Source organism: Zonotrichia albicollis, chromosome 29 (assembly GCF_047830755.1).
Source record: "Zonotrichia albicollis isolate bZonAlb1 chromosome 29, bZonAlb1.hap1, whole genome shotgun sequence".
Lineage (NCBI taxonomy): Eukaryota > Metazoa > Chordata > Aves > Passeriformes > Passerellidae > Zonotrichia > Zonotrichia albicollis.
In genome coordinates, this window is record NC_133847.1 from 1,984,471 (window position 1) to 2,010,536 (window position 26,066).

At 55.8% G+C, this 26,066-nt stretch overlaps 2 protein-coding genes and 1 long non-coding RNA gene across 5 annotated transcripts in view; 1 reads left to right on the forward strand and 2 right to left on the reverse strand.

Moving 5' to 3' along the window:
• Window positions 1-12,391, reverse strand: MEX3D (mex-3 RNA binding family member D). The gene is made up of 2 exons (XM_074528493.1): window positions 11,779-12,391; window positions 1-2,324 (listed from the first exon to the last, which is right to left on the reverse strand). Exons 1-2 carry the CDS (start codon window positions 12,374-12,376, stop codon window positions 1,072-1,074), a joined length of 1,851 nt encoding a protein of 616 aa, XP_074384594.1. The 5' UTR covers window positions 12,377-12,391; the 3' UTR covers window positions 1-1,071.
• LOC141725333 (uncharacterized) lies at window positions 10,679-25,397 on the forward strand. Its single transcript, XR_012577192.1, has 3 exons — window positions 10,679-11,254; window positions 13,669-13,812; window positions 25,274-25,397. It is a non-coding gene; the product is annotated as an uncharacterized LOC141725333 (long non-coding RNA).
• The window catches only part of MBD3 (methyl-CpG binding domain protein 3), a 17,503-nt gene continuing 12,105 nt past the window's right edge, over window positions 20,669-26,066 (reverse strand). For 2 of the 3 annotated variants that reach the window (XM_074528496.1, XM_074528495.1), the window contains 3 exons: window positions 25,395-25,572; window positions 23,626-23,823; window positions 20,673-22,549 (listed from right to left, as the gene is read on the reverse strand). In XM_074528496.1, the coding sequence (XP_074384597.1) occupies window positions 23,631-23,823; window positions 25,395-25,572 (371 nt within the window). In that variant the 3' untranslated portion in view covers window positions 20,673-22,549; window positions 23,626-23,630. Of the gene's footprint in view, window positions 22,550-23,625; window positions 23,824-25,394; window positions 25,573-26,066 lie in introns of all 3 variants that reach the window. The other variant, XM_074528494.1, reaches the window with a different exon arrangement.

The window sequence follows — 26,066 nt, forward strand, 5'->3', positions numbered from 1 at the left end:
TTCATATATAGTAAAAAGTCTTTATTAAGAAGGCTTTGAAGTCAAAAAATAAAACTCTTGATACAATTTTCATAACCGTCAAGTCAGCTCAGCAAATATATAATCAGTACTTTAGCCATGTAAGGTTAAAGGTCCGTTATTTTCTTTTTAAAATAAAATATATTTTAGTTTTTAAAATTTATTCAATAAAGTACATATTTTCCTATAAATTCCCTACATATACATAAAGAGGTAAAAAATAAAAAAATAAAACAAAAACAAAGAAACCTAAGGAAAAAAAAAAAAAAAAAAAAGAAAAGCCCCCAAAAAAACCCCCAAACTAACCCCAAAATAAAGTGAAGATAGAAATCTGTCTGGTTTTTTTGTGACATGTTGTGTTAACTGTGCCCCCTCCATTCCACAACTTCCTGACCTCACATCACACATTTCTGGGCAGTTTTCACATTGGCAAAATACAAGATAGACCTGCATTACAGAAAAAAAAAATATATATATATATTTATAGAACCACTGAGAATCATCCAAAAAAAAAAAAACCTACATACAAAAAGAACCACAAAAAAAATTATTATAATAATAATAGAATGATTTTAAAAAAATAAAAGACAACCCTTGCGTGTCCTAAAATAAAAAGTGCAACCGGACCTTTTCTTTCTGGTTATTTCAGTTTGCAAACGGAATACTGGTATTTGGGAAGGACTGGTGGAGAACAGCCGGGCTCCCTCCCCAGCCCCACAGCCAGGTGAAGAGTTAAAGCTATTCTGTAAACATCGGAGTTTCCTCCTCGCGGAATTCACGCCCCTCTTTCCTCATCCTCATCATCCTCATCTTCTTCTTCTTCTTCTTCTTCTTCTTCGGCCCCTCGGCCCCCACCCTCCCGACCCCCCTCTCGGCCTCCCCCCGCCCGCCGTGCCCGCCGTGCCCTCTGCGCCTCCGGCCGCCGCCTCGCCCCCCTCCCGCCCCTGCGCCCATCGCATCTGGTATTAAATAAAAAGCTCGATTTCAACAGTAGAAAGTCCTTAAAACGCCGTGGTGTTGGGGTGGAGGGGGCGCCCCGGGCGAGCCCCCGCGCTAGGAGAAGATGTGGATGGCTTGGGTGGCGGGCACGTGGCACGCGGGGCACTGCGGCTGCGCCCGGCCGCAGATGCGCAGGGCGCACTCCATGCAGAACAGGTTGTGGCCGCAGGGCACCAGCGCGGCCATCACCTCGCTCTCCAGGCACACCATGCACTCCCGCGAGCTCTTGCGGTGCCCGTCCGAGCTGCTCGAGTCGGTGGGCGAGCCCGAGGCGGCCGAGATGCTGCCGGGCAGCGAGGAGGAGGAGGAGTAGCCGGTGCTGTTGGAGAAGGAGGAGAGTGAGCCCTGTGCGGGCAGCCAGGCCAGCGCGCCGGCGGGGTCGCTGGGGATGCGCCGCGCCGAGGGGTGCTCCAGCCCCGCCGCCCCGCTCTCGGGCAGCGTGGGCGAGTGGCGCGGCGTGGCCGGGCCGCTGTTGCGTCTCTGCGAGCTGTTGATGGAGGAGCAGCTGCTGAAGGCCTGCAGGGGGTTGCCCGAGCGCTCGAAGGGCGACCAGATGGTGGTGGTGGGCGTGGTGAGGTCGAGGGCCAGGAAGTCGAAGCCGAAGTCGCACTCGTCGGAGCCCAGCGGGGCCGGGGGCTCGCTGAAGGTGCTGTAGGGGCTGGTGGGGCTGGCGGCCGCCACGCGCCCGCTGTAGAAGGACTCGGTGGAGCCGCTGCCCAGCGAGCTCAGGCTGTCGTTGCGCAGCGCGGCCGGCGGGCGCTGGGCCGGGTGCGGGGCCTTGGCCCAGGGGGCGGCCGCGCCGCCCTGCAGCTCCAGGCAGACGTCGGTGCCGTTGGAGTGGAAGTCGTTGTCGGCGTTGACGTCGATGAAGGAGCCTGTCCTCATGGTGATGTGTGCCTCGATCTCCTCGCGCGCCCGGTCCACGTTCTCGGGCATGCCCGTCACCTCGAACACGGGCTCCTTGTCCCGGCTGGGCGTCACGATGTACGTGTGCGTCTGCTGCTGGATGCGCTTGATGGTGGCGCCCTTGGGTCCCACCACCAGCCCCACCACGCGGTAGGGGACCCTCACCTGGATGGTGGTCTGGCCCGGCAGGTTGGGGGGCCCCTGCAAGGCCCCCGTCAGCCCGTTGACTTTGTTGCGCGTGGCCCGGATCATGGAGAAGTGCTCGGCGGCCGAGAGGATCTCGCGCTTGGCCATCTCCACGTCCTCCTTCCTGCCCGTGACGATGAACACGGGCTCCTCACCCCTGACTGGTGTCTTGATGTACGTGTTGGTCTTGGCACGCAGGGCTTTGATTTTGCAGCCTGCAGGAAAAGGGGAAGGGGGAAAAATGACACATCAATGCTGGGGCTCACAGTGACCCTCTGCTCACCCAGGGTGGGGATACAATAGACCAGCAGGAACCACCAGGAACCAGCAAGAACCACTAGGAACCGGCAGGAACCAGCAGGAACCAGTAGGAACCAGCAAGAATCAGCAAGAACCAGCAGGTACCAGAAAGGACCAGCAGGAACCAGAAGGAACCAGCAAGAACCCAAAGGAACCAGCGGGAACCAGCAAGAACCGGCAGGAACCAGCAAGAGCCAGCAGGAACCAGCAAGAACCAGAAGGAACCAGCAGGAACAAGAAGGAACTAGCAGGTCCCTCTGGCTCTGCACCTGCAGCATGGACACCCTTGGAGAGCAGGGTCCCTCTTGCCTCTGAGGCAGATGGGGGCTCATGGTCAGTGCTGGGGGCTGCCCTGGCTCCTCCCAGCCCCTGGCACTGTTGTGACCCTCAGGGGCTGGGGATCAGCAGGATGCAGCCTGCAGCCCTGCTCCAGAGGGCTGGCACAGGCGTGGGCAGAGGTGCCAGGGCAGGCAGCCATGGGGGCACCATCAGGGCCACTGAGCAGGGGAGAAGCTGGATTCACTCCAGAGGTGTTTAAGGAGGTACAAAGAGAATAAAGATGTCAAGATGGAAAGGAAGGAAAAGGCTGTTTGGATCCTGCAGGTCTATGACACCTCTGAGCCAGCAGCAGAACCTGAGGAACAGCCCTGGATTCACTCCTGGAAGGACAGGGGAGCTGGACCCTGCCCAGGTGGGGACACAGGACACAGCCACCCCCTCCCCTCATGTCCCCCATGGGATCCCCCGTGCTGGGCTGGGGCAGGGGTGCTCCCAGGGCTCTCCCTGTTCTGGAAAGTCCTGCTTCCCCTGCAGGAGGAACGTGATTCAGCAGGCACAGCTGCCCACGGCTGCCTGTGGGATTGCAAGATGGGGCTGCAGCTCTGCCTTGGCCCTGTGCAGACCTGGGCACAACCCTGGCCCACCTGAGCTCTGGCCGTGGGTCCTGGCAGCACCATCCAGCCAAAGGCTCCTGCTCTCCCCTGGGGCTGCAGAAGGCTCCAGCTCTCCTCCAGGACCCCTCTGCTCTGCCCCACTGTGGCTGCCAGCCCAGCCCCACTCCCTGCACCCCCAGCCCTAATTGCATCCACTCCCAATTAAGTCTCTGCAAACCAGGCACAGCTTAACCAAGCTGAGCTCAGTGAGCACTGGCACACAGCAGTGAGGGACCCCTCTGTCCCCTGCCAGCCCTGAGCTTTGCAGGGCACCCAGCACAGAGCTGGGGGCCAGCAGGGATGGAGGGTGCTGGTCCCTGGCCATGGCAGAGGCTGCTCAGATCCCTGTGGATGAACAGCTCGGCTCCTCCGGGCACAGCCAGGCAGCTGCAAGGGCCTGGCTGGCTCAGGGCACTCCTTCCTTCCCCTCCTCCTCTTCCCAGACGCTCCCTGAGGAAGGGCAGGGCTGCTCTTCCAGCTGTGAGGCTGGAGAAGGAAAGGCCTGGAAGGCTCAAGGGCCTCAGCACATGAAAGATGCAGAGCTGCTGGAGAGAGGCCAGAGATGCTCCAGGACTGGAGCCCCTCTGCTCTGAGCCAGCCTGGCACAGCTGGGCCTGCTCACCTGGACAGGAGAAGGCTCCAGGGACACCTCAGAGCCCCTTTTGGGGCCTGAAGGGGCTCCAGGAGAGCTGCAGAGGGACTGGGGACAAGGCCTGCAGGGACAGGACACAGGGAATGGCTCCCACTGCCACAGGGCAGGGCTGGGTGGGAGACTGGGAATCAGGAATTGCTCCCTGGCAGGGTGGGCAGTTGGGTTTCTGTAGCAGTGAGGTTACAGGGGTGGTTTCTGTGAGCCAGAAGCTCTCCCTGTCTCCACAGAACCAACTCAGCCAGCTCCACGATGGATCTGGCACTGGGCAAGGCCCAGCCCAGCAAAGATGGCAGGGACACCTTGGGATCACGGGTTTAAGAAGGAAGAAAGGTCTTGAGCAGCTGTAATTGGGCCTAGGACAGAGCAGGGTTAGAACCTGTCAGAAGCAGCTCTGCAGACACCCAGGGCAGGGCAGGAGCAGGGGCAGGAGCTGAGATTCCCCTGAGGCCTCCAGGAAAACCATGATGGAGGCCATGGAAGCCCACAGGGGTGCAGATGCACCTGCATCTACAGGGAATGCTGTGAGCCTGAGGGGGGCCTGAGCTGGAGCAGGGTCCTGGCAGGGACCTGCACACCCCTGGAGAGAGGAGCCCATGCTGGAGCAGCTCTGCTGGAAGCACTTGGGACCCTGAGGGGACCCAGCTGGGACAGGGTGTGGAGAGCTGGAGGGACCTGTGTCCCCTGGGAGGGACCCCACACTGGGGCAGGGCTCCAGCTCCTCTCCCTGAGCAGCAGCAGGAACAAGGTGAGGACTGTGATCCCCATTGCACCTCCCTGTACTGCTGGAGGGCACAGGGAGAGCCCAGGAAGGAGGGAGGGGGAAGGGGAAAGGATTTTAAAGATCTGTTTTACTGGTGCCAAGGCTGCCAGAGCTCCAGGAGCTCTCAGGGCTGCTCAGGGTGGGGGTGTTGGGGTGGCTGAGCAGGGACATCCCTGTGGGTCCCTTCCAAGCTGAGATATCCCATGGCTCTGTGATGCTGCAGAGGATGAATCTGGGACCTTGGGCATGAGCTGGTGCCCGTGGGAGGCTCAGCAGAGCCTCCTCCCACTGCCCTGGGCTTGTCCTGCTTTGGCCAGCAGTGCAGCAGGGGCAGATCCTGCAGCAGCACCAGGATACATCTGGGAGGGGAACGTGGGAGTTGCAGGTGCCTCTCCCAGGACAGCCCTGCAGGAGCTGGCACATGGCAATGGCTCCAGTAAATGCCACCTTGGATGGTTCTGCCCTGCCCCAGTCCCTGGGCCATTGCTGCTCTGCGTGCCCAGCCATGAACCCACCTGGCAGGGCCTGGTGGTGCCACAGAGCCTGGCTGTGACACCACTGACTGGGACAGGTTTTTACTTCTTGTCATCCCCAAGGTTTAGGGATTGCAGCTCAGCCCCTGCTCCCCCTCTGCTCTGCTGGACAGCCTGTGCTGATTCCCCTGCTTGGGACAGACCTGCCTCAGCTTCTTGTGCCATTCCAGCCCTGGCTGAGGCACAGAATCCCTGAATGGTTTGGGTTGGAGGGGATGTTAAAGCCCATCCAGTGCCACCCCTGCCATGGCAGGGACACCTCCCACTGTCCCAGGCTGCTCCCAGCCCTGTCCAGGCTGGCATTGGGCACTGCCAGGGATCCAGGGGCAGCCACAGCCTCTCTCACTGTACTGGGTTCACTCTGGCTGGTTCCAGGCACCCCCAAAGCTGCTCCATCACTGTCCTCCACAAGTGGACAGGGGAGGGAAAATACACAAGAGTTGTATTTTCAACATGGGTTGAGATAAGGGCAGGGGGAGATTCCTCAACCAAATGGACAAGGGTAAAACAGACTCAGCTAGGGGGTACTAATTGAATTTATTATTAACAAAATCAGAGCAGGACCATGAGAAGTAAAACAGATCTTTAAAATCCCTTCCCCTTCCCCCTCCCTCCTTCCTGGGCTCTCCCTGTGCCCTCCAGCAGTACAGGGAGGTGCAATGGGGATCACAGTCCTCACCTTGTTCCTGCTGCTGCTCAGGGAGAGGAGCTGGAGCCCTGCCCCAGTGTGGGGTCCCTCCCAGGGGACACAGGTCCCTCCAGCTCTCCACACCCTGTCCCAGCTGGGTCCCCTCAGGGTCCCAAGTGCTTCCAGCAGAGCTGCTCCAGCGTGGGCTCCTCTCTTCAGGGGTCTGCAGGTCCCTGCCAGGACCCTGCTCCAGCTCAGGCCCCCCTCAGGCTCACAGCATTCCCTGTAGATGCAGGTGCATCTGCACCCCTGTGGGCTTCCATGGCCTCCATCATGGTTTTCCTGGAGGCCTCAGGGGAATCTCAGCTCCTGCCCTGCCCTGGGTGTCTGCAGAGCTGCTTCTGACAGGTTCTAACCCTGCTCTGCTCTAGGCCCAATTACAGCTGCTCAAGACCTTTCTTCCTTCTTAAACCCGTGATCCCAAGGTGTCCCTGCCATCTTTGCTGGGCTGGGCCTTGCCCAGTGCCAGATCCATCGTGGAGCTGGCTGAGTTGGTTCTGTGGAGACAGGAGGAGCTTCTGGCTCACAGAAACCACCCCTGTAACCTCACTGCTACAGAAACCCAACTGCCCACCCTGCCAGGGAACAATTCCTGATTCCCAGTCTCCCACCCAGCCCTGCCCTGTGGCAGTGGGAGCCATTCCCTGTGTCCTGTCCCTGCAGGCCTTGTCCCCAGTCCCTCTGCAGCTCTCCTGGAGCCCCTTCAGGCCCCAAAAGGGGCTCTGAGGTGTCCCTGGAGCCTTCTCCTGTCCAGGTGAGCAGGCCCAGCTGTGCCAGGCTGGCTCAGAGCAGAGGGGCTCCAGCCCTGGCAGCATCTCCGTGGCTCCCCTGGCCTGGCTCCTGCAGCTCCACATCTTTCTTGTACTGGGAATGATCTGGAGCAGCACAAGGCATTTCAGATGAGTCCCTGCAAAGCTCCACCCCAGCATGGTGTGACTCCTTCCTGGATGGCCACATCCCTGTGAAGCTGCTGCAGGAGCAGGGCCATGCCCAAGGGGGCTCTGGAAAGGACCTGGAGCTGCCTGGAAACGCTGCTGAGCTCCAGGCCAGGCAGTGCCAGGGCTCAGCCCAGCAGCTGCAGGTGGCACCCACACATTGCCCTGGCCAAGGGGTGCAGAGCAGAACAAAAAATGCCAGACTGGGCTGCAAGTCTCCACCAAAGTGGTTCTAAAGGTCCAAATAAAACAGTCTGAAATGAGAGGATAGAGGGGACAGACCAGGGACACTTCAGCCCCAGCAGCTGCAGCAGAAACACCACACAGAGAACACCAGGGCCTGGGTGAGGGTGGCTCAGCTGCTGTTACATCCCTGAGGGCACAAACTCATCCTGACACCCAATGGCCACACTCTGCCAGCAAACCCCAGCATTCCTGAGGTGTCCAAGTGTCGTTCCAGAGGTGTCACCCCCTCCAGTGCCACCAGGCCCAGCTGTGCCTGGGCGTGAGCAGGACACTCCTCCCAAACTCTGCCTCAGCTCCATGCCCTCCTCCTCTTTCACCCTCTCCCCATCCCACAGAGCTCCCATTTCTCTCCACTCTGCAAAACTGCCCAGGCTGAACCCATCCCAGCTGCCTTTGGATGGGACATGGGTAATTTCTGACAGGGAACAGAATCCAGGGAATTCTCCCCAGGATAATGTGCTGATGGAGGCAGGAGAGGCAGCTGCTCTCCCTGGACACCCTCACTGGGCATCACCACAGCAAACCTGGCTCTGTGAGCAGCCCCAGGCACATCAGGGCTGAGAGCACTGCAGGAGCCCATGAGGAGCAGCACAGCCCTGGGAGAGGGCTGGGCAGGGCCTCTCCATCCATCCCCTGTGCTCCAGGGATGGATCCACACAGCTCATCCACACCTGACCCCAGCACAGCACAGGCAGCCTCTGCTCCCACAGCAGGATCCTCCTGCCACGAGGACAGAGCAGCTCATCCCCTTCCAGAGCACATCCCCTTCTGTGTCACCAAGGGGCTCTGTGCTGGCAGTGCCAGCTCTGAGTGATAAAACCCAAAAAGCACCAGCAGAGCTTTTCTGGAGCAGCCTCTGATGGCAGCAGGCAGGAGGATGGTGTCTGTCACAGGAACCCTCTGGTGCCTCAGCCATGGCTGTTCCTCTTCCCCAGCTCTGCAGCATCTCCTGATCCACATTATCCTGGGGAGAATTCCCTGGATTCTGTTCCTTGTCAGAAATTACCAATGTCCCACCCCAAGGACAGATCCAGAGTTCTGGAGCTCCTGGTCCCCTTTGGTCCCCAGAGGATGGCAAAGGACAGGGGCCAGGCGTGGAGAAGAAAATGCTGCACCCCCAGCACAGCTCCTCTGCCCTTGCTGAGCGCTCCCAAACTCTGCACACAGAGCTCAGCCCTGCTGCAGGAATCCAGCACATCCCACCCTGGCTCCTTCTCCAGACACTGGAGAGGGGCAGGGAGGCTGGGCTGCTCTCCTTGGCACACAGTGTGCAGCCAGGGCCAGCTCTCAGATGCACAGGCAGATCAGATCCCTCAGCAGCCACATCCATCTGTGTGACCAAGCTCAGGAGCTCCCAGCTCTGCTGGGACCCAGCTGGGAGGAGGCAGCCAAGGAAGATGGGCCAGGTGCCTCCAGGGACAGGGCCCTGCCAGGAGACAGCAGGGAGCAGCAGCCCAAAGGAGACAGGCTCTGAAAGGAGAGGATTCCTTGCACCCCTGTGAGCCATGGTGAGGTTAGGGGTGCCCAGGCTGGCCCAGAGGGGCCCAGGGTCACCCTGTGCATCTCTCAGCACGGGAATGGCAGTGAGGAGAGGTGCCATGTGCCATCATCCCTGGATTTACCCTCTGAGCATCCCAGCATCTTCTATAAACAGCAACTTTCCTCCTGCAGAGCTGTGACAGTCCCCAGGTGTCACAGATGGGGAGAGGAGCTGTGGCTCCATCCCCTGGCAGGCACCTGGTGGAAATGCCCCTCCAAAGCTGGCACAGCAGGAATCCACAGCAGCACAGTGCCCAGTGCCAGAGTCAGGGCAGCTCCAACCCTGCCTGTGCTCCTGGTGACCCCTGTTATCCCCAAGGCTCTCTCTGCTGGATGGCAAAAGGAGCCCACACTGCTCCAGTTGGTGCCACAGCACTTAGTGGAGATGGTCACTCCCACAGCAGGAGTCAGGAATGGGCTGGCACAGGCACAACCAGGGAATCCCACCAGACCCGTGTGGGCAGGGGAAGAAGAACCCCAGGTCCCAGCTGTAATGAGCAGCCCCAGATCTTGGCTGGCAGATGCTGCTCCGTGGTGCCACTGATGCCAATCCATCCCCGGCTCGTGATAAACACTCCTCCAGCTCAGGGAAGGAAATGACAATCTGATTTACAGAACAAAGATTTACCTGATGGGCTGCTGCTGCTCCTGTGTGAAAGGGTTAAATTAGGGCATCTGAAGGAGAGAAACTGAAGAAAAGAAGTAGGAGAAGTTGTGTCCAAGTGCCTGCACAGTGTCCCATCCCAGCCTGCACAGGACAGGACAGGACAGGACAGGACATCCATGTGCTGGTCCTGGCTGCCAGGACCTCCCTGTCCCCACGTGCCACAGCAGCCAGGTCTGGGCAAAACAGGACAGGTCTCAAAGAGCCCTAAAGTGAGATCCTGAGCCTTGTCCCGACTCCAGCCCCTTCCAGGGCACCAACACGCACATCTTCATCCCTTCCTATGTTCCAGGCATGGCAGCACCACAGATTTCTGCTCCTTGGGTCACGACTAGGCTGGGCAGTGAGGGAAAGACAGGAGTGACAGGGGCATGGTCTGGGTGACCCAACCCAGCCCTGCAGTGTCACCGGCAGGGCACACTTTGTGACCACGATGCTGATGGTCCAGCCAAACACCCCAAGGCTCAGCTCTACAGCCTGACCTCACTGCCACGGGGCTCCCAAAGCTGAGGGAGACTCACAGGGGGGCCATGGGAACAAGAAGGTGTGGAGGGAGAGGAGCACAGGGTGAGTGAGAAGGGCTCTGCTTGGTGTGAGCCCTGAGGAATAAACTCAGTATTGCTCAGGGTGAGTGAGAAGGGCTCTGCTCACTTTGAGCCCTGAGGAATAAACTCGGTATTGCTCAGGCTACACCTGAGCGGGATGCTGTAATCCAGCTGCCAGAGGCAGAGAGCAGCTGGAGCACAAAGGCACTGCTGCCAGCCCCGTGCTGCCCACTGCCCATCCCACGGTGGGACCGAGGGTGCTGAGTGCCCCTCCTCAGCAAATACCCAGACTAGGGGGTTCCCCAGCATCCCGGCAGGCCAAGAGCAGGAGAGGGGCAGCAAACACAAAGGGAAACCCTGGAGAAGGGTGAAGGCTGTTCCTGCCCAGGGGCTGCGGCTGCAGCAGGGAGCTCCAGCTCACAGCCGGCCTCAGTTATCTCCAGCACCCTCCTCAAGCCAATATAATAATTTCTTCGGCAGTATTTTTTAAATAAGTTTCACGAGCTCACGGAGCTTAGCGAGCACCCAAACTCCACCGAGGTACCTGGCTGTGCCCCGAGCTCCTCGGGGTGCTGGAAGGCAGCACCGGGGTCTCACAGCACCGGAATACCCAGGGCAAGGCAGGCACGGAGCGGCAGCTCCCGGGCCGAACGCGGCCATTCCCAGCGGGCTCCCAGCAGAGCCCAGCCCGGCACAGCTTCGGTTCCACCAAATCCAGGTCTCATCCAGCCCGGGAGGAGGAGGAGGAGGAGCAGGGCGCGGTGCCACGCTCCGCTGCCCGGCTCTGCCCCGGCGCTCCCCGCGCCCGGCGGGGTCCGGCAGCCCGGGGGGAGCCGCGGCCGGGGCGGCGGGACCGCGGAGGGGGGCACGGAAAGTTGGGAGGCCGGGAAGCGGGGCCGGCTGGGAGGCAGCGCAGGCCAATGGGAAGCGCAGAGCATGATGTCACCGCGCTCATCACAGCATGGCTCTGGCTAACAAAGAGAACAATGAGCCTGCCCAGCTCCCCGCTTCCCCCCTGGAAAAAAAGCCCCCCGACCCCCGGGCCGCAGCCCCCCGGGCACGGAGCGCTGGGAGCCGCCGGGCGAGGGCAGGGCAGGGCTGCCGGAGCCCACAAGGGCAAAACAGCCCCGAGGTCACGCTCCCTGCCAGGGGATTCCTGCCGGGATCCCTGCGGGCAGCAGCTCCCTTCCTTTTCCCTTTTTTTTTTTTTTTTTTTCCTTAAATCTTCCGCCCTGGGTGTTTTCTTTTTGATTTTTCCAGGTGAAAGTTTGGTTTATTCGGTACGTCCTGGAGACAAAGCCCACTCGAGGCACACCCACCCGGCGGGGGCTGGGGCGTCCCTTTGTGACAGGTGGGTGCGAGGGGCTCCGGGGCCGCCTGCGGAGCTCCGGCCAGCACCACGAGCGGGTTAATGACCATTTATATCGGATTTATCAGCAGGATTTGTAAACGAAGGCTGAGATAAGGGGCACCGCTTACACGCCGGGTCTGAGATACGGAGCTGGAGGGGAGGGGGCACAGGCACAACTACAATGAAAGCAAAGCTCTCGCCTGCCTCGCTCCGTGTCCTGGCAGCTCCCACGGCCTCGCGTGGCTCCCGGGAACTTTCCGTGGGCAGCCGGCATTATCCCAGCCGGGCCGATGGAGTTTAATTTCCAGTTTAATTGCCATTTCCAGGCAGTTCGTTGGGACCGGCGCGGAGCGCGGCTCCCGGGACCCGCGGCCGACTTTCGGGGCCGCGGCGGTGTCGCCGTTAAGTTTCCGCCTCCGCAGGGAGACAAAGCCCCGAGACTGCCCCAAATCGCGGCGGGCGGCGCGAGGGAGGGAGGGAGGGAGGGGGTGCCCGTGTCCCGCCGTGTCCCCACGCCGCGTTACCTTGCCGGCCCACGATCTCGGCGACGTGCTCGGAGCTGGGCACAGGCACGCACTCGGTCATGTTCACGCTCTTCTTCCTGCTCGCCGGCGGCTCGGGCAGCAGCGCGGGCGGCCCCAGCGGCGGGGCCAGGCTGCCGAAGGCGCCCGCGGCCGGGGCGGGGGCCGGCACCGGGGAGCCGCCGCCGCCGCGCTCCCGCTCCCTTAGGCCGCCCGGCCCCGCACCCCCCGCCGGCTCCTCCGCGCCCTCCAGCCCCAGCAGCGAGAGCTGGTCCAGGGCGAACCTCAGCGCGGCGGCTTCGCCCTGCGCCGGCGGCCCCGGCGGCCCCTCCCGCTCCCGGCCGGGCTCGGGCTCCGGCGGCGGCTCCTGCCCGGCGGGCGGCGGCGGGCTGAGCAGGGTGAGGCAGCGCGGCGGGCCGCGGGCCGGCTGCCCGGGCTCGGGCTGGTACATGGAGCCGGGCATGGCGCGGAGCGGGCGCCGAGCGCAGCGGGCCGGGGCCGGGGCGGTGCCGCTGCCCGGGGCCGCCGCCGCCGCCTCCCTGCGCCCCCCGCCCCGCCCGGCGATGGGCAGGCCCGTCCCCCCCGCGCGCATGCGCGACATGGCCCCGCCTTCCGACCGGGGCCCTCCCCGCAGGAGCCCCGCCCACCGGGCCACGCCCTTCTGTGCCCCGCCCACCCCGGAGCCGCGACCCAGGGAGAGGGTCGGGAATTTGGGGGGGGGGGTCCGGGAATTTGGGTGGTTCTGAGCAGTCCGGAGGGGTCCGAGCACGGGGAAAAGTGGGCCCTGAGCATCGCAGGGGGAGGGGAGCGGTCCAAGCATGGCTGAGGCGTTCTGAGCATCCCAGGGGAGATCCGAACATGCCGGGAGGGATCCGAGCGTGCCCGGAGGGGTCTCCTAATATTGCAGCGGGTACTGAGCATCCCAGACACACCCCAGCGTCGCAGGTGGTTCAGAGCATCCCGGGAGCTTCCGGGCATCCGAAAGGGACCCCCGACCATCACGGGGGGCGGGTGTCGATCATCCCGAGGTGTTCGAGCATCCCCGGGGCCCCGAGCATCCCCGGGGCCCGGCACCGCCGCCCTCCCCCATCCGCAGCTCAGACTCGGTTGTTCCTAGCGCGGAGCGGGGCTCGGTGCCTGAAAAGCGCCGCCAGCACCGAGGGAGGCGGGAGGCACCGGGCGGGGACAGCCCGGCAGTGCCACCGCTGCGATGGGAGCGAGCGGGTCGGTGGGAGCCGCAGGGAGCGGAGCGGCGGCAGCACCCCCGGTACCGGGCAGCCACAGCTCCCCCCGCCCCTCCCAGGCACTCGGGACAGAGCACCAGGACCGCTGGATTCCTCCTTCTCGCCAGGTTACTAAACTTAGGAAAACATCAAATCTGTCTTTCCCCTTGGATCTTCAGCTTCTGTTTCACAGAGCACTCTGGGGTGGAAGGGACCATCCAGCTCCAAGCCCCAGTTTTGCTGCTCACTCTCAGCAGCCTGGAGCCCCCGAGCCCAGGGATCCCCATCACCCTCCCCACAGGGTCACCACAGCAGGTCCCTGCTGCCGTGGGTGTCCCCCCATGGGTCACTGCCAAGCAGCCTCCAAACCCTTTGTCCCAGGGCCCTTCCACAGCCAGGACCTGAGAAAACCTTCCTGAGCGTGTTGGCCCAGCACTCTCCTTCCCTGGAAAACCACAGAGCAATTCCGAGCTCCCCCAGGACCCCACATGCCCAGACATTCCCACTCCACACTCAAGTCTCATTTTCCCATTTACACAGAATTGTCTTTCCCCATCACTGTCTTCAGGATTAATTCAAGCGTTTGGCTTGGGATTGTTTTTAATTGCAGGAACCATCAGTGTCTGGGCTAGACCCCCCCTTCAATCCACCCACTCTGTTCCCATTTCAGATCCCAGGCAACATTAACTCTTGCTTCTCCATGGCCCCAAAACAAGCCACATGGGCTGGCTCTGTGACTCTTCTAGAGACAGAATTACAATTTCTGATACTTTGAGAAGGACACCTGAAACTTCTGTGGGATCTTCCCAGCAAGGTAACAGCCACCAGGAACTGCCTCCTTAATTCTTTCCCCTCCTCTCACCTGACAACTAACTCATCATCTTCCAGATGCTAAAAAGTTTAATGAAAACAGTTAACAAGCTGCTTCTCCTCCTGCTTTGCCTCTTCTTCCTCTCCTCCTGCTTTCTCTCCAGAGGACTCAGCTGTAAACTCCCACCAGCCCTTTTCTTCTGTGGCTGTTGCAGAGAAAGCTGAATAACTTCTGTTTTCCCCCCAAAAAGCTCAATTTAATGGAGATGTGTCCATATCCATCCCAATTCCTTACACAGATCCAACAGCACCAGCACAGCTCTGGGAATCCTCCCACTCCAGACCTGCCTTCTCCATGCCATGCGCTGTTCAGAGAGCTGGCAGGCTCCAGGATTATTGCACAGAATCCTGGAATATCTCAGCTTGAAATATTCAGGGAACCCTGTCCCTGCACAGCCACCCCAACACCCCCACCCTGAGCACCCCTGGGAGCTCCTGCAGCTCTGGCAGCCTTGGCACCATTCCCTGGGCAGCCTGGGCAGTGCCCAGCAGCCTCGGGGGGCAGAACCTTGCCCTGAGCTCCATGCCAAGGCCTGGCATAGCTCCATGCCAGTTTTGCACCTATTGAGAGAAGTTTCTCCTCCAGGGACTGACACAGGAAAACCAAATCTGAGCTTGAGACATTCCCTCCCCTCTGGTCCGGTCCTTCACTTCCCAAAATATTTAATCTAGTAAGTAGAAACAGCTAAAAATAGTGGGGTTTCCACAACTTGAGACAGAAGGGTACAACTCCTCCTGGCTGAGCTCCTTTTGTTCCCAGATAATGGGGGAAGCTCAGGCATGACCAACACTGGGTCTGGTAACTCCACCAGGCACCTTGAGCAGGCCAAGAGGGCTGCACAGGGACCTGAGCAGCTCCTCAGGGATGTCCCCGCTGCAGTTCCAACACCAAACACACTCCTGGCCACACCAGGCCACCACATCAGCAGCTCTGAAGCCCCTGACAAGTCCCTTTCAAACCCCCTCCGGAGCTGCACTCCCAGCACTGCCATTTCTGTCTCTGCTCTCTCAGTCCTTTTGGGAAATTTCTACATCAAGTCCAACAACACCCAGGGAAACTGCCAGTTGTTATTTTAAGCACTTTGGCAAACCTGGTTTGTAGATGTTGTGCCTCTGATCTGTTCCATTTTCAGCAGAACTAGCTCACACTTTCTTCTGAGAGTCTGACTTCCACACATGACACAGAGCAGCCTTTGGGGTTTTTTTAACCTGAGCAATTAGCAGTTCTTAAAGAGCCTTGTGTCTTCCATTAACAGAAGAAATGAGTCTACAAAGCAGGGAAGTTGCTCAGCACAACTCTGCTTCGTTACCAGAACAGGACCATGCAGTAGAACCAACTTCACTAAACACAGGAGGAAAGAGAAGGAGCTTGCTGCTTCCAGGGAAATCTGTCCAGGTGCTTCCCCATCTCCCAGCAGAAGTCATTCCCAGATGCTTGTGGCACCTGTAACAGTTTGGTGTCTGACCATTAAAGCTGTGGCTGCCCCTGGATCCCTGGCAGTGCCCAAGGCCAGGCTGGACAGGGTTGGAGCAGCCTGGGACAGTGGGAGGTGTCCCTACCATGGCAGGGGTGGCACTGGGTGGGCTGTAAGGTCCTTCCCAACACAAACCATTGTGGGATTGTGTAATCTACAGAATGATGTCCCCAAAAAGAACAGAATCCCATGTACAGACAGGGGTTCCAGAACACTGGACTGAAGCACACCAGGTGTCACAGCCCATTCAGGGGTTTCCAATACAGAGAAAAAACAACAGAAGCTCAGCAGAGCCTCAGTGCCAGCACAGCTCCAACTCCCTCAGGAACAGCTCTGCAGCTGCTGCTCACTCCAGGCCAAGTGTGCAATGGCACAAGTGACAATGCCTGAGCTAGAATGTTTATTCTGCAATAGAGAGCATCCTTTGTAGATGCACAACTAAACATGGGATTAGTGAACACAGACAGGGGAACCCTCCTGCTCCCTCTCCAAAAAACCCCACATTTCTCACAGAATCATCCCAGACTGATTTGGGTTGGAAGAGAGGCTAAATCCCACCCAGTGCCACTCCTCCCATGGCAGGGACACCTCCCACTGTCCCAGGCTGCTCCCAGCCCTGCCCAGCCTGGCCTTGGGCACTGCCAGGGATCCAGGGGCAGCCCCAGCTGCTCTGGGAAATCCATTCCAGGGATGGATTCCACAATTCCTGATTCCCAATCTCCCATCCAGCCCTGCCCTGTGGCAGTGGGAGCCATTCCCTGTGTCCTGTCCCTGCAGGCCTTGTCCCCAGTCCCTCTGCAGCTCTCCTGGAGCCCCTTCAGGCCCCACAAGGGGCTCTGAGGTGTCCCTGGAGCCTTCTCCTGTCCAGGTGAGCAGGCCCAGCTGTGCCAGGCTGGCTCAGAGCAGAGGGGCTCCAGCCCTGGCAGCATCTCCGTGGCTCCTCTGGCCTGGCTGCAGCAGCCCCACGTCCTCCTGCTGCTGCTGCCCAGGGCTGGGGCAGCTCTGCAGGTGGGGTCTGAGCTGAGCCCAGGGGCAGAGGGGCAGAATCCCCCCCTGCCCTGCTGCCCACGCTGGGGCTCAGCCCAGCACAGGGGGGGTTTCTGGGGCAGCCTGAGCCCCTCACCCACCAACAGCCCAAGTCCTTCCCCTCAGGGCTGCTCTCTGTATTTTTTACCATTTTTCTAAATCAGACAACATTAGCCAAATTCCATAAAATGGGATCCAAAATTTAGAGGAAAAAATACTTTTAAAGAACAATTCTAGCTGTTCTTCTCCTCTTTAGGAGGTCAAACCCTACTTTCTGCAGCTCTCCAAGCACAGAAGGCACAGGCTTGGAGCAGAGCACAGAAGAGGTGCTGCAGCTCCGAGCAGAATCACAAAAAAGCCCTTACTCTGTGTGGGAAGGCTAAAGGGAATATTTCAGCACATCAGGAGCTGAATCACTGCATGTGGGTGGAGCCAGACAGATTGACAAGATGTGGAACTTGAAAGATGACCTCAGCCCGAGATCAATCATCCCACAAAGTCGCTGACTGAGGGAACAGCACAGGGGGACAGCTCAAGGTGAGGAGGCTCAGTGTCACCCTGGTGCCACAGCTGCAGCACAGGCACAAGCTGAGGTCACCCAAGGCCTGGCCCACTGTGATCCCTCAGCCCCTTCTCTGCCACAGCACCCTCAGAGGCTCCTGCCCTGCAGCAGGACATGAAAGAGGCACCTTGGGGGAAGCCATTAGCACAGGGCTCTTTTCATGCATTAGATGAATGAGGAATTGAGCTGTCAGGTAATGACTTTGGAGTTGTGGAGAAGCCAACTTGATGGAAAGCTAAGAATTAATTGCAGATCAGACAAAAGCATGAAGAAATAAAAGCTGGTACACCACGCTTTCAGGTTTTACAGCCCTTCAGATCAGCAAACCCCACAGAATGTGCCCAGCAGGCTAATCCAGGACATGGAACTGAACTCATCATGCAAACAAAAACACATCAGGAACTTTTTATGATTCAACTTTTTACAGAAGCTCAAGCCTGGGGGTCCATAGCCCACCTTGAGCACCATGTCCAGCCCTGGGCAGCAGCAGCAGGAGGACGTGGGGCTGCTGCAGCCAGGCCAGAGGAGCCACGGAGATGCTGCCAGGGCTGGAGCCCCTCTGCTCTGAGCCAGCCTGGCACAGCTGGGCCTGCTCACCTGGACAGGAGAAGGCTCCAGGGACACCTCAGAGCCCCTTTTGGGGCCTGAAGGGGCTCCAGGAGAGCTGCAGAGGGACTGGGGACAAGGCCTGCAGGGACAGGACACAGGGAATGGCTCCCACTGCCACAGGGCAGGGCTGGGTGGGAGATTGGGATTCAGGAATTATGGAATCCTTCCCTGGAATGGATTTCCCAGAGCAGCTGGGGCTGCCCCTGGATCCCTGGCAGTGCCCAAGGCCAGGCTGGGCAGGGCTGGGAGCAGCCTGGGACAGTGGGAGGTGTCCCTGCCATGGCAGGGCTGGCACTCGATGGGCTCTGAGATCCCTCCCAACTCAAACCATTCTGGGATTCTGTGTATCAGAAAACTTGACATTTGTAAATGCAAATGAACCCAGATTTCTTCAGCACAGCATTTCTGAATTTTGCCACTGAAGACAAACCTGTTCAGGTCACTCATTGCCCCGTTCTGTGCAGTCTCCAACTGCTGCTGTTGGTGACTCTGCAAGGTAAGAAAAATCCAATCTGAGACTTATTTAATGAATTGACTAAATTGACTTCCTTCTTTCCCATTGGAGGCCAATATTATTTCTTACCAGTAGTTATTGTTATCAGCTAGTCAGCAGTAGTTTTGGATATTGGTGAGAATCAGCAACACTAAATGAGATTGCTGAGCAATGCCCTGACAATTCCAAGTGCATTTGGTGGGTCATTCTGGAGTTCAAAACGTTTTTCTCTCCCCACCCTCCCAAATGTTCTGTCACTGTAAATACCATTTAGCACACACTGTTCTGTGCTGTTCTCTCCTACACTCCAGCTACTCACGGGATCAGCCTGAGGAGGAGGGGGAGAAAGGTTTTCCCTCATTAATTCAAGTTGATCCCTGCTAATCTGAGAACAAATCCCAATTTTTAGCTCACTACAGCCCATAGAGGACATTATTTTCTGTGCTGCAGAATTAGGACACCACCTTCCCATGGCTGTGTTTCATTAAAGCAGGAAGGTAAAATAGGCAACACTGGGATCCTCAATCGACCCCAAAGTCTGGAGCAATTCCAGCAGATGCAGAAATTCCTGTTCAGAGTGACAACAGTGAGGAATATGCATTTATGTGATAGGAAGAAGTGGAATTATCCAACTATTTGCATGGGCATCTGGACTCTTGGAGATTGTTCTTATGCACATAATCCCAAATAACCAGGATTTCCTGACTGGAGAGTTATTACCAAAAAACTTCCTTTTTCTCCATTAAGCATTCTCCTGCCTCCTCCCCCTTTAAACACATTATCCCACACTCTTTCCAAGGACCAGGACAATCAGCCCAGACAGAATGGTCCCTCCTTAAAGCAAGACAAAGGCAATGACTCAGGAGTCCTGCTTCATTCACATCCCACAGAGCAGCAATGAGAATTTAATATTGGGATATTGGGAAGGGATTCCTGGCTGGCAGGGTGGGCAGGCCCTGGCACAGGGTGCCCAGAGCAGCCCCTGGATCCCTGGCAGTGCCCAAGGCCAGGCTGGGCAGGGCTGGGGCAGCCTGGGACAGTGGGAGGTGTCCCTGCCATGGCAGGGGTGGCACTGGGTGGGCTTTAGGCCCTTTCCACCCCAAACTGCAGCCATGGCATCAGAGCCTCCCCAGGCAGGGTTGGACAGGCCTGCACTCCCAGAGTCCAGCCATGTCATCCCTGACTCTCTGCTCTTCCTGCTGGGCTGAGTTTACAAGCAAGAAAACTCCTCCCTTTCCTTGCTCAACAGCCAGTTCAGCAAGCTCAATTTCAGATGTGAACTGAGCCAACTTTTCCTGGGCAGAACCACCTCCAAGAGCTCTGCTGGCCAAACCCAGACTGCACCAATATCCATTCCAATTCATTCTATGGTTTGCACAAAATTTAATCCAGCTAGAATTCAGGAAAAATAACACTCCCCAAACAGCAGGAAAATGACATTCCCTTTAAATCTTGAATTTTGTAAAACAAAGTGGAAAGGAAAAAACTGTAGCCATCAACACCCTATGCTGAAGAGAATATTAATTAATGAAATATAAGCATTGCCTCAATTCCACTCATTGCTCTTAAGTACATTATTTACTAATCATCTGCCTAACAAGTTGTACCTCCAAGCAGGTGCTTTCTCCACCCTGGGGATAGATTTGGTGATGGCAGACACTTCATGCCCGTCAGTCACGTCCAGGGCTGAGATAACACAAACTAATCCAGTTGTTATTGCAGCAACACGAAACACATCATGGTCAGTGAAAACAAACACTTCATTTCCTCATCTTGGTAAGCAGGTCAAGTTATTTCACTTTCTCTGGCTGTGAGAGGAGTCCCAGGTCCTTTTTTGGCACTTTGCACAAGCAACTCCTCCATTTCAATGAAAACATCATAAACTTTGTACACTGAAGGAAAGAGAACTGGGAAAGGGGTGGGGGAGGATGAAACAATTGGCAGCAATTTAAATTGATATTCAGTGCATCAAAATATGAGTGTCAACACTCAATCACCTGTGGTATGGTGCCTCAGTGGTGTGTTTAGATCCAAGTAAAAGCAGATAAAGACATCACCAGATATTACACAGGTTTTCAAAGAGCCAGTGTCAGAGTAGGACTGCCCTGGTCACAGCTCTGGGGTGGGATATGAACTGCTGGAGCTGAGATTCAAAGGGACACATGGGAACAGACTCAGGCTGAGCCAGGAAGGTTTAGATTGGATATTAGGGATATATTTTTTGGGTTTTTTCCCCCCAGAAAGGGCTGTCCAGCCCTGGCACAGGCTGCCCAAGGCAGTGGTGGAGCCATCATCCCTGGGGTGCTCAGAAGCAGTGTGGATGTGACACCTGGGGACAGGGTGTAGTGGTGAATGTGGCGGTGCTGGGCTGATGGTTGGACTTTATTATCTAAAAGATCTTTCCCCACCTTAACTCTGTGACTTTATCAGCAACCTGCCCAAGAGATGGGACACCCTGGCAGCCTCTCCCTTGCTGGGGACACAGGAGAGGATTCTGCAGAAGATTGAATTGCTTTGCACAAGTTTCCCTCCATGTTCCCCTCTGCCAGGCTCCAGATGTCCAGATCCAAATCTCAGACTGGAGCCCCCAAGTGAACCCCCAGAGCATCTCCATTGGGAGAAAGGGAAAGGGCAGAGCACAAAACTCCAGGCAGGGCTTGAGGCAGACCAGAGGAACCTCTTCTTTGTGAGAAACATTTAATTCAACACCATGACTTACAAGAGGACAGATTTACAGAGTAGTAACTGTAACAGACTGTTCAGAAAGGAAAATAATGGTGGCTGCCTGCAGTGCCAGGTAAAGCTTCCCAAAGCAGCACCTGGCACAGCATCAGCAAAGTACAATTCAGTCTCCTTGCAGTACTCAAATGAGCAATATCGACCAATTTTGTGTTTTCAAACCTTTAAGAAAAGAGTGAATAAAGGATCAATCACTTTGGCATGGGATATTTTTCAGGGATCACTAAGCTGCACTACTCCCAAAGGCAATTCCCTGGCCCCTGGCTGTCCCTGCTAATCTTTCTCACACAATAAAGGCTCTGGGAGCTACTTTCTTCCCCAAGTTTTGGGATACCAACAACTCATACAATAGGTTGGTGGCACAGTATTTCATGCACCACCCTGTAGTGTTCTCTCAGCAGAGACGTCCACGCACGGTTATGCAATGGATACCCTAAGACTAAAATAATTCTGCAACCCAGTCAACACATTCCCCAAGCTATCAGCTCTCATCTTCCTCCCCTCTCCTTGTCTCCCTTCCCAGAGAAATCCATTTTTAGCCACAAGTTACCCCAAAATGCTCAAAGATGTACTGGAAGAGACTGAGGGATCAATCAAGGTACCCATGGTGAAGCCCAATATTTAGAAACACATTAAGGCAGGTTTCACATCAGTCCAATTGTTGACACAAAATGCTGGTCACCTCACTGCACATGCAAATAAGAAAGATTCAATACTTAATAAAAAGCTTTAAATTCCTTTTTTTAGATATCAATTATAGAAAAATCAACCTTTTACCTTTTTTTTTTTTTTTAAAGAGGTCAGAACATTACTGCACACAAAAGCAGGTGTGTAGCCACACCTGTTGGAATGGATCCCCTTCCCTCCACACTGAGGAACAGAGGGCAGGTTCTTGGCACCAGAAGAGAAAAAGGAGGAAGTTTTCCTCATTATCAGTCAGAAATGAGTCATCCTTCCATCCCCAGTTGAGAAAGTCCTTCTGACTGGACTTAAACCAAAGTAAAATATACCTCAGGTTGGGTATATTGTGAACAGAGTCTTGGAGGCAAATGTCTGGACACACAGAGCTTGGATCCAAACTGTGGTGTGGAATAACCAAAGAGCCAATGCCCAGAGCTGGCAGCCCAAGTCCTCGAGTGCAGCTTCCCCTCCTCAGCCAGCCCAGGTGGGAGAGGCACTGGCAGCTCAGCTCTGAGCCTGCACTTCCAAACACCTGCAAGACCAATGTGGTCTTGTGAGGAAACAGCAACTCACACATGGAATGAACCATCCACAACATGAAATGACCTCCCTACAGTCAGGTACAAACAGGTAGCCCACAGCAGAGTAGCCAAGGAGTGAAACAGCATCTCCCTCCCTTGGGTTAGAGAGAAAAGTGTTTCTGTGGGTCATTAAAAGTACTTTGATAGAAAAGCTTAAAAATGTATCACCCAGCACTGACCCACAAAAAGTAATACCAAAAAAAAAACCCAAAAAAAAAAGAGCCAGCAAATTCAGTTCCTCGGATTTTCCCTCCCACCATTGATATTCTTTATCCCCTCCCACTTTTGCATTCCCAATCACCCTACTCCTGTAGAAAAAGGAAGGGGAGTAGAGTTTAGTCAAGTTCCATCTGCAGAACTCCCCTGCAGTGAATGAACCATCAGCTTCCATGTTTCCTGAAGTCCATCCAAAGGCTCTGGGGTACAGTTGGACTGATGGTGCACTCTTGGCTCTGTGAATGCTTGTGCTGACCCTGCTGAATGGGTTTATACTGGGAATTCTTAGATGGAACTCCCTGAAAGAGGAAAAACAAAAGACTTTGTAACTCAAAAAGAATTTTTGTAGCTTTTCTTAAAAGGAGAAATCCCACTGTCTTAACACACTCCTGGGTTTCACCTGCAGTACTCAGTTTGTTCTGGCTCCTGCCAGACCTCTAGAGCAGAAAGGAATTCAAGGTATTCACTGTCCAAATACTGCTACTGCTGCTGATAGGGGAAAAAGGAAAAAAGAGCCCAGATAAAAGATGGGATCTCCCAAAGGCCAAGCAGATTGCACATTATAATCAATCTCAGGCTTCAAGGATTGCTAAACAAAATCAATCTTCCTCCCACCTGAAATCCCCATTCCCTTCAAAGGATATTCATCCTAAAAAGTTCCTTTTTTCCCCCACCACATCCTTGATTCTTGTCTCAGAGGCTCCAGAGGAGGCCACTACGTTGATCTTAGGGCTGGAGAACCTTTCCTATGGAGACAGGCTGAGACACAACTGGGGCTGAGCCCTGAGCCTCCTTTTCTCCAGGCTGAGCTCCCCCAGCTCCCTCAGTCCCTCCTGGTGCTCCCAGCCCTGCCCAGCCTGGCCTTGGGCACTGCCAGGGATCCAGGGGCAGCCCCAGCTGCTCTGGGAAATCCATTCCAGGCATGGATTCCACAATTCCTGATTCCCAATCTCCCACCCAGCCCTGCCCTGTGGCAGTGGGAGCCATTCCCTGTGTCCTGTCCCTGCAGGCCTTGTCCCCAGTCCCTCTGCAGCTCTCCTGGAGCCCCTTCAGGCCCCAAAAGGGGCTCTGAGGTGTCCCTGGAGCCTTCTCCTGTCCAGGTGAGCAGGCCCAGCTGTGCCAGGCTGGCTCAGAGCAGAGGGGCTCCAGCCCTGGCAGCATCTCCGTGGCTCCTCTGGCCTGGCTGCAGCAGCCCCACGTCCTCCTGGGGCAGCTCTGCAGGTGGGGTCTCACTCCCACCTCCCCCATTCCTGACCCAAAGTCCCCACACCTTTCAAACTCCAGGCTAAAAAGTGAAAATTCATCAATATTTAAGGTTCCTCCTGACAACCTTCCTGCCCCCAGTGTTAAGGTGAGACACAGCACAATCACCCACCTGGACTATACATTTTCCATCTCCTGGTCATGGTCCTGCTCCTCCTCCTCCTCTTCTTCTTCTCCTTCCTCCTCTGCTCCTTCTTTCTCCGAGGGAGGCTCCCCATCCCTGGCAATCTCCTCCACGTGGGCCAGCATGTCAGCCATCAGGGCCTCCTCCAGCCTCTTCCTCACCTGCTGCACCAGCTCCTCCTGCTTCCTGCCCAACACAGGGACACCCAACATCAGCCCCAGGGCTGCCCCTGTCAAGGGAAGAGTCCCCAATCCTCCAATATCAAAGCATGGACTGGAAAAGCCCTCTAAGAACTCCATTGTTTAACAAAAAAAAACCCAAAAAACCCCACCTGGCATTGTACTCTGACTGAAGATGAAAAACACTTTAAAAATTTCTTCAGTATTTATATTATGTGTCATGGACCTGTTGATTTCGGGCTGAAGTTTGGCTAATCTAGCAGCCAACTTTTTAGCAGCCTAATGCTGATTTTTAACTCCTGCTACTAATATCTAAAGTCAGCCTACCCTGCACAGACTTTCAAAAATGTGACTGGAGGAAATTAAGTTTCAGGCCATTTCTTTCTGCTCATTTTCCTTTTGAGTCCCAACCCTAAGAAGTCAAAGCACAGCAAAGAAGTGATCAACAACCAGTGGCTCATGGGGCTCCTATTTCAGCTCAGCCACAGGACATCAAAGTTACAAACACTGTTTTTCCTGGCCATTTATGTCTCAATCAGGCCCAGAAAAATCATCCTGCAATTCCAAAAGATTTATCAAGCAGTCAAAGCAAGGACTGCCTTTAAACACTTAATGAATGCAAATTGCATGCTGCAGGCCTTTGGTATAGTCAGTTCTCCATTAAAAGCTTAAAGCTGAGTTTGACCAATCCTGATTTAACAATATTTAATTACTACAGCAACCTATAGCAGAATCAGCTGCATCCTTGTTCCCTGTCAGCAGGCATGGCTTGGGCTTGGTCAATCCAGAAATTTTATTTAATTTATTTACAGACACAGAAGAAGGTGAAGAGAATGCAATCCCCCTGTATACAGGATTTCTCCAATGCCACCTCCCAAATCACTGTACAGGATTTCTCCAATGCCATCTCAGCACCTTGTTCCTTGTCACACGAGGCATGACTTGGGCATGGTCAATCCTGAAATTTTACTTAATTCATTTACTGACACAGAGGAAAGTGAAGAGAATGCAATCCCACATACAGGATTTCTCCAATGCCATCTCTGCACCTTGTTCAAATTATATTTAATTCATTTACAGACACAGAGGAAGGTGAAGAGAATCTAATCCCTCTGTACAGGATTTCTCCAATGCCATCTCTGCACCTTGTTCCCTGTCAGCAGGTATGACTTGGGTATGGGCAATCCATAAGTTTTATTTAATTCATTTACTGACACAGAGGAAGGTGAAGAGAATGCTATCGTCCTGTACAGGGTTTCTCCAATGCCATCTCTGCTCAGAGGTGCCTCAGTTGAGGCTCCCCCACCTCACTTTTGTAATAAAAGGAAACTTGACATAAAAAGCAAACATAAGCCTGAAACTGCAGAGAAACTGAGCATGGCCAAAATAAAAAACAGTGGGATTTAAGCACATGACAGAGCTTCATGTAACTACTTTTGTCTCCTCTCTTGCTCCAGAGCCATTCCAGCGAATTCCCAAGGCACAGTGTTCCATCAGACACTCAGAAAGAACAGCAAAGCACTGGTTGAGCACGAGGAACCTCGCTCCAGAACAGCAAGTGCTATTTCCAGCTCCTACCTGATATCTTCATCAGTCACCATGAAGGCTTTGCAGAGAGGCTGGGAGGTGTTGAGCCAGACCCCAGGGTTCTTCTCCACAGCTGCAGAGAGCTGCCCAGTGATGGGCATGGTGCTGGTGTGCAGGGCACTGGCGATGGCAGAGAGCAGAGTCTCATCTGTGCAGCCAGGGCCAACCCCTGCAAGGGGGAGGGAAATCCATGAGCAGCACTGCCCCAGGCAGGGAGCAGGAAATCAGGACAATGGGAATGAAATTTTAATGGCAAAGCACAGGCTGTCAGTTGGAAAGCTCACATGACATAAATCTCAGAGCTAAATGCTTTTAACAGCACCTCTGCAGCTCTCTGAGGGTATTGAAACTTAGAGCAGTTCCTCATTGTTAGAACCAAAAAGATAATAGAAATCACCAAACTGGGAAAGGAGGATGTTTCCATTCTGCTTGAACAAGGCTCAGAGAGCTGGGGGTGCTCACCTGGACAGGAGAAGGCTCCAGGGACACCTCAGAGCCCCTTTTGGGGCCTGAAGGGGCTCCAGGAGAGCTGCAGAGGGACTGGGGACAAGGCCTGCAGGGACAGGACACAGGGAATGGCTCCCACTGCCACAGGGCAGGGCTGGGTGGGAGATTGGGAATCAGGAATTGTGGAATCCATGCCTGGAATGGATTTCCCAGAGC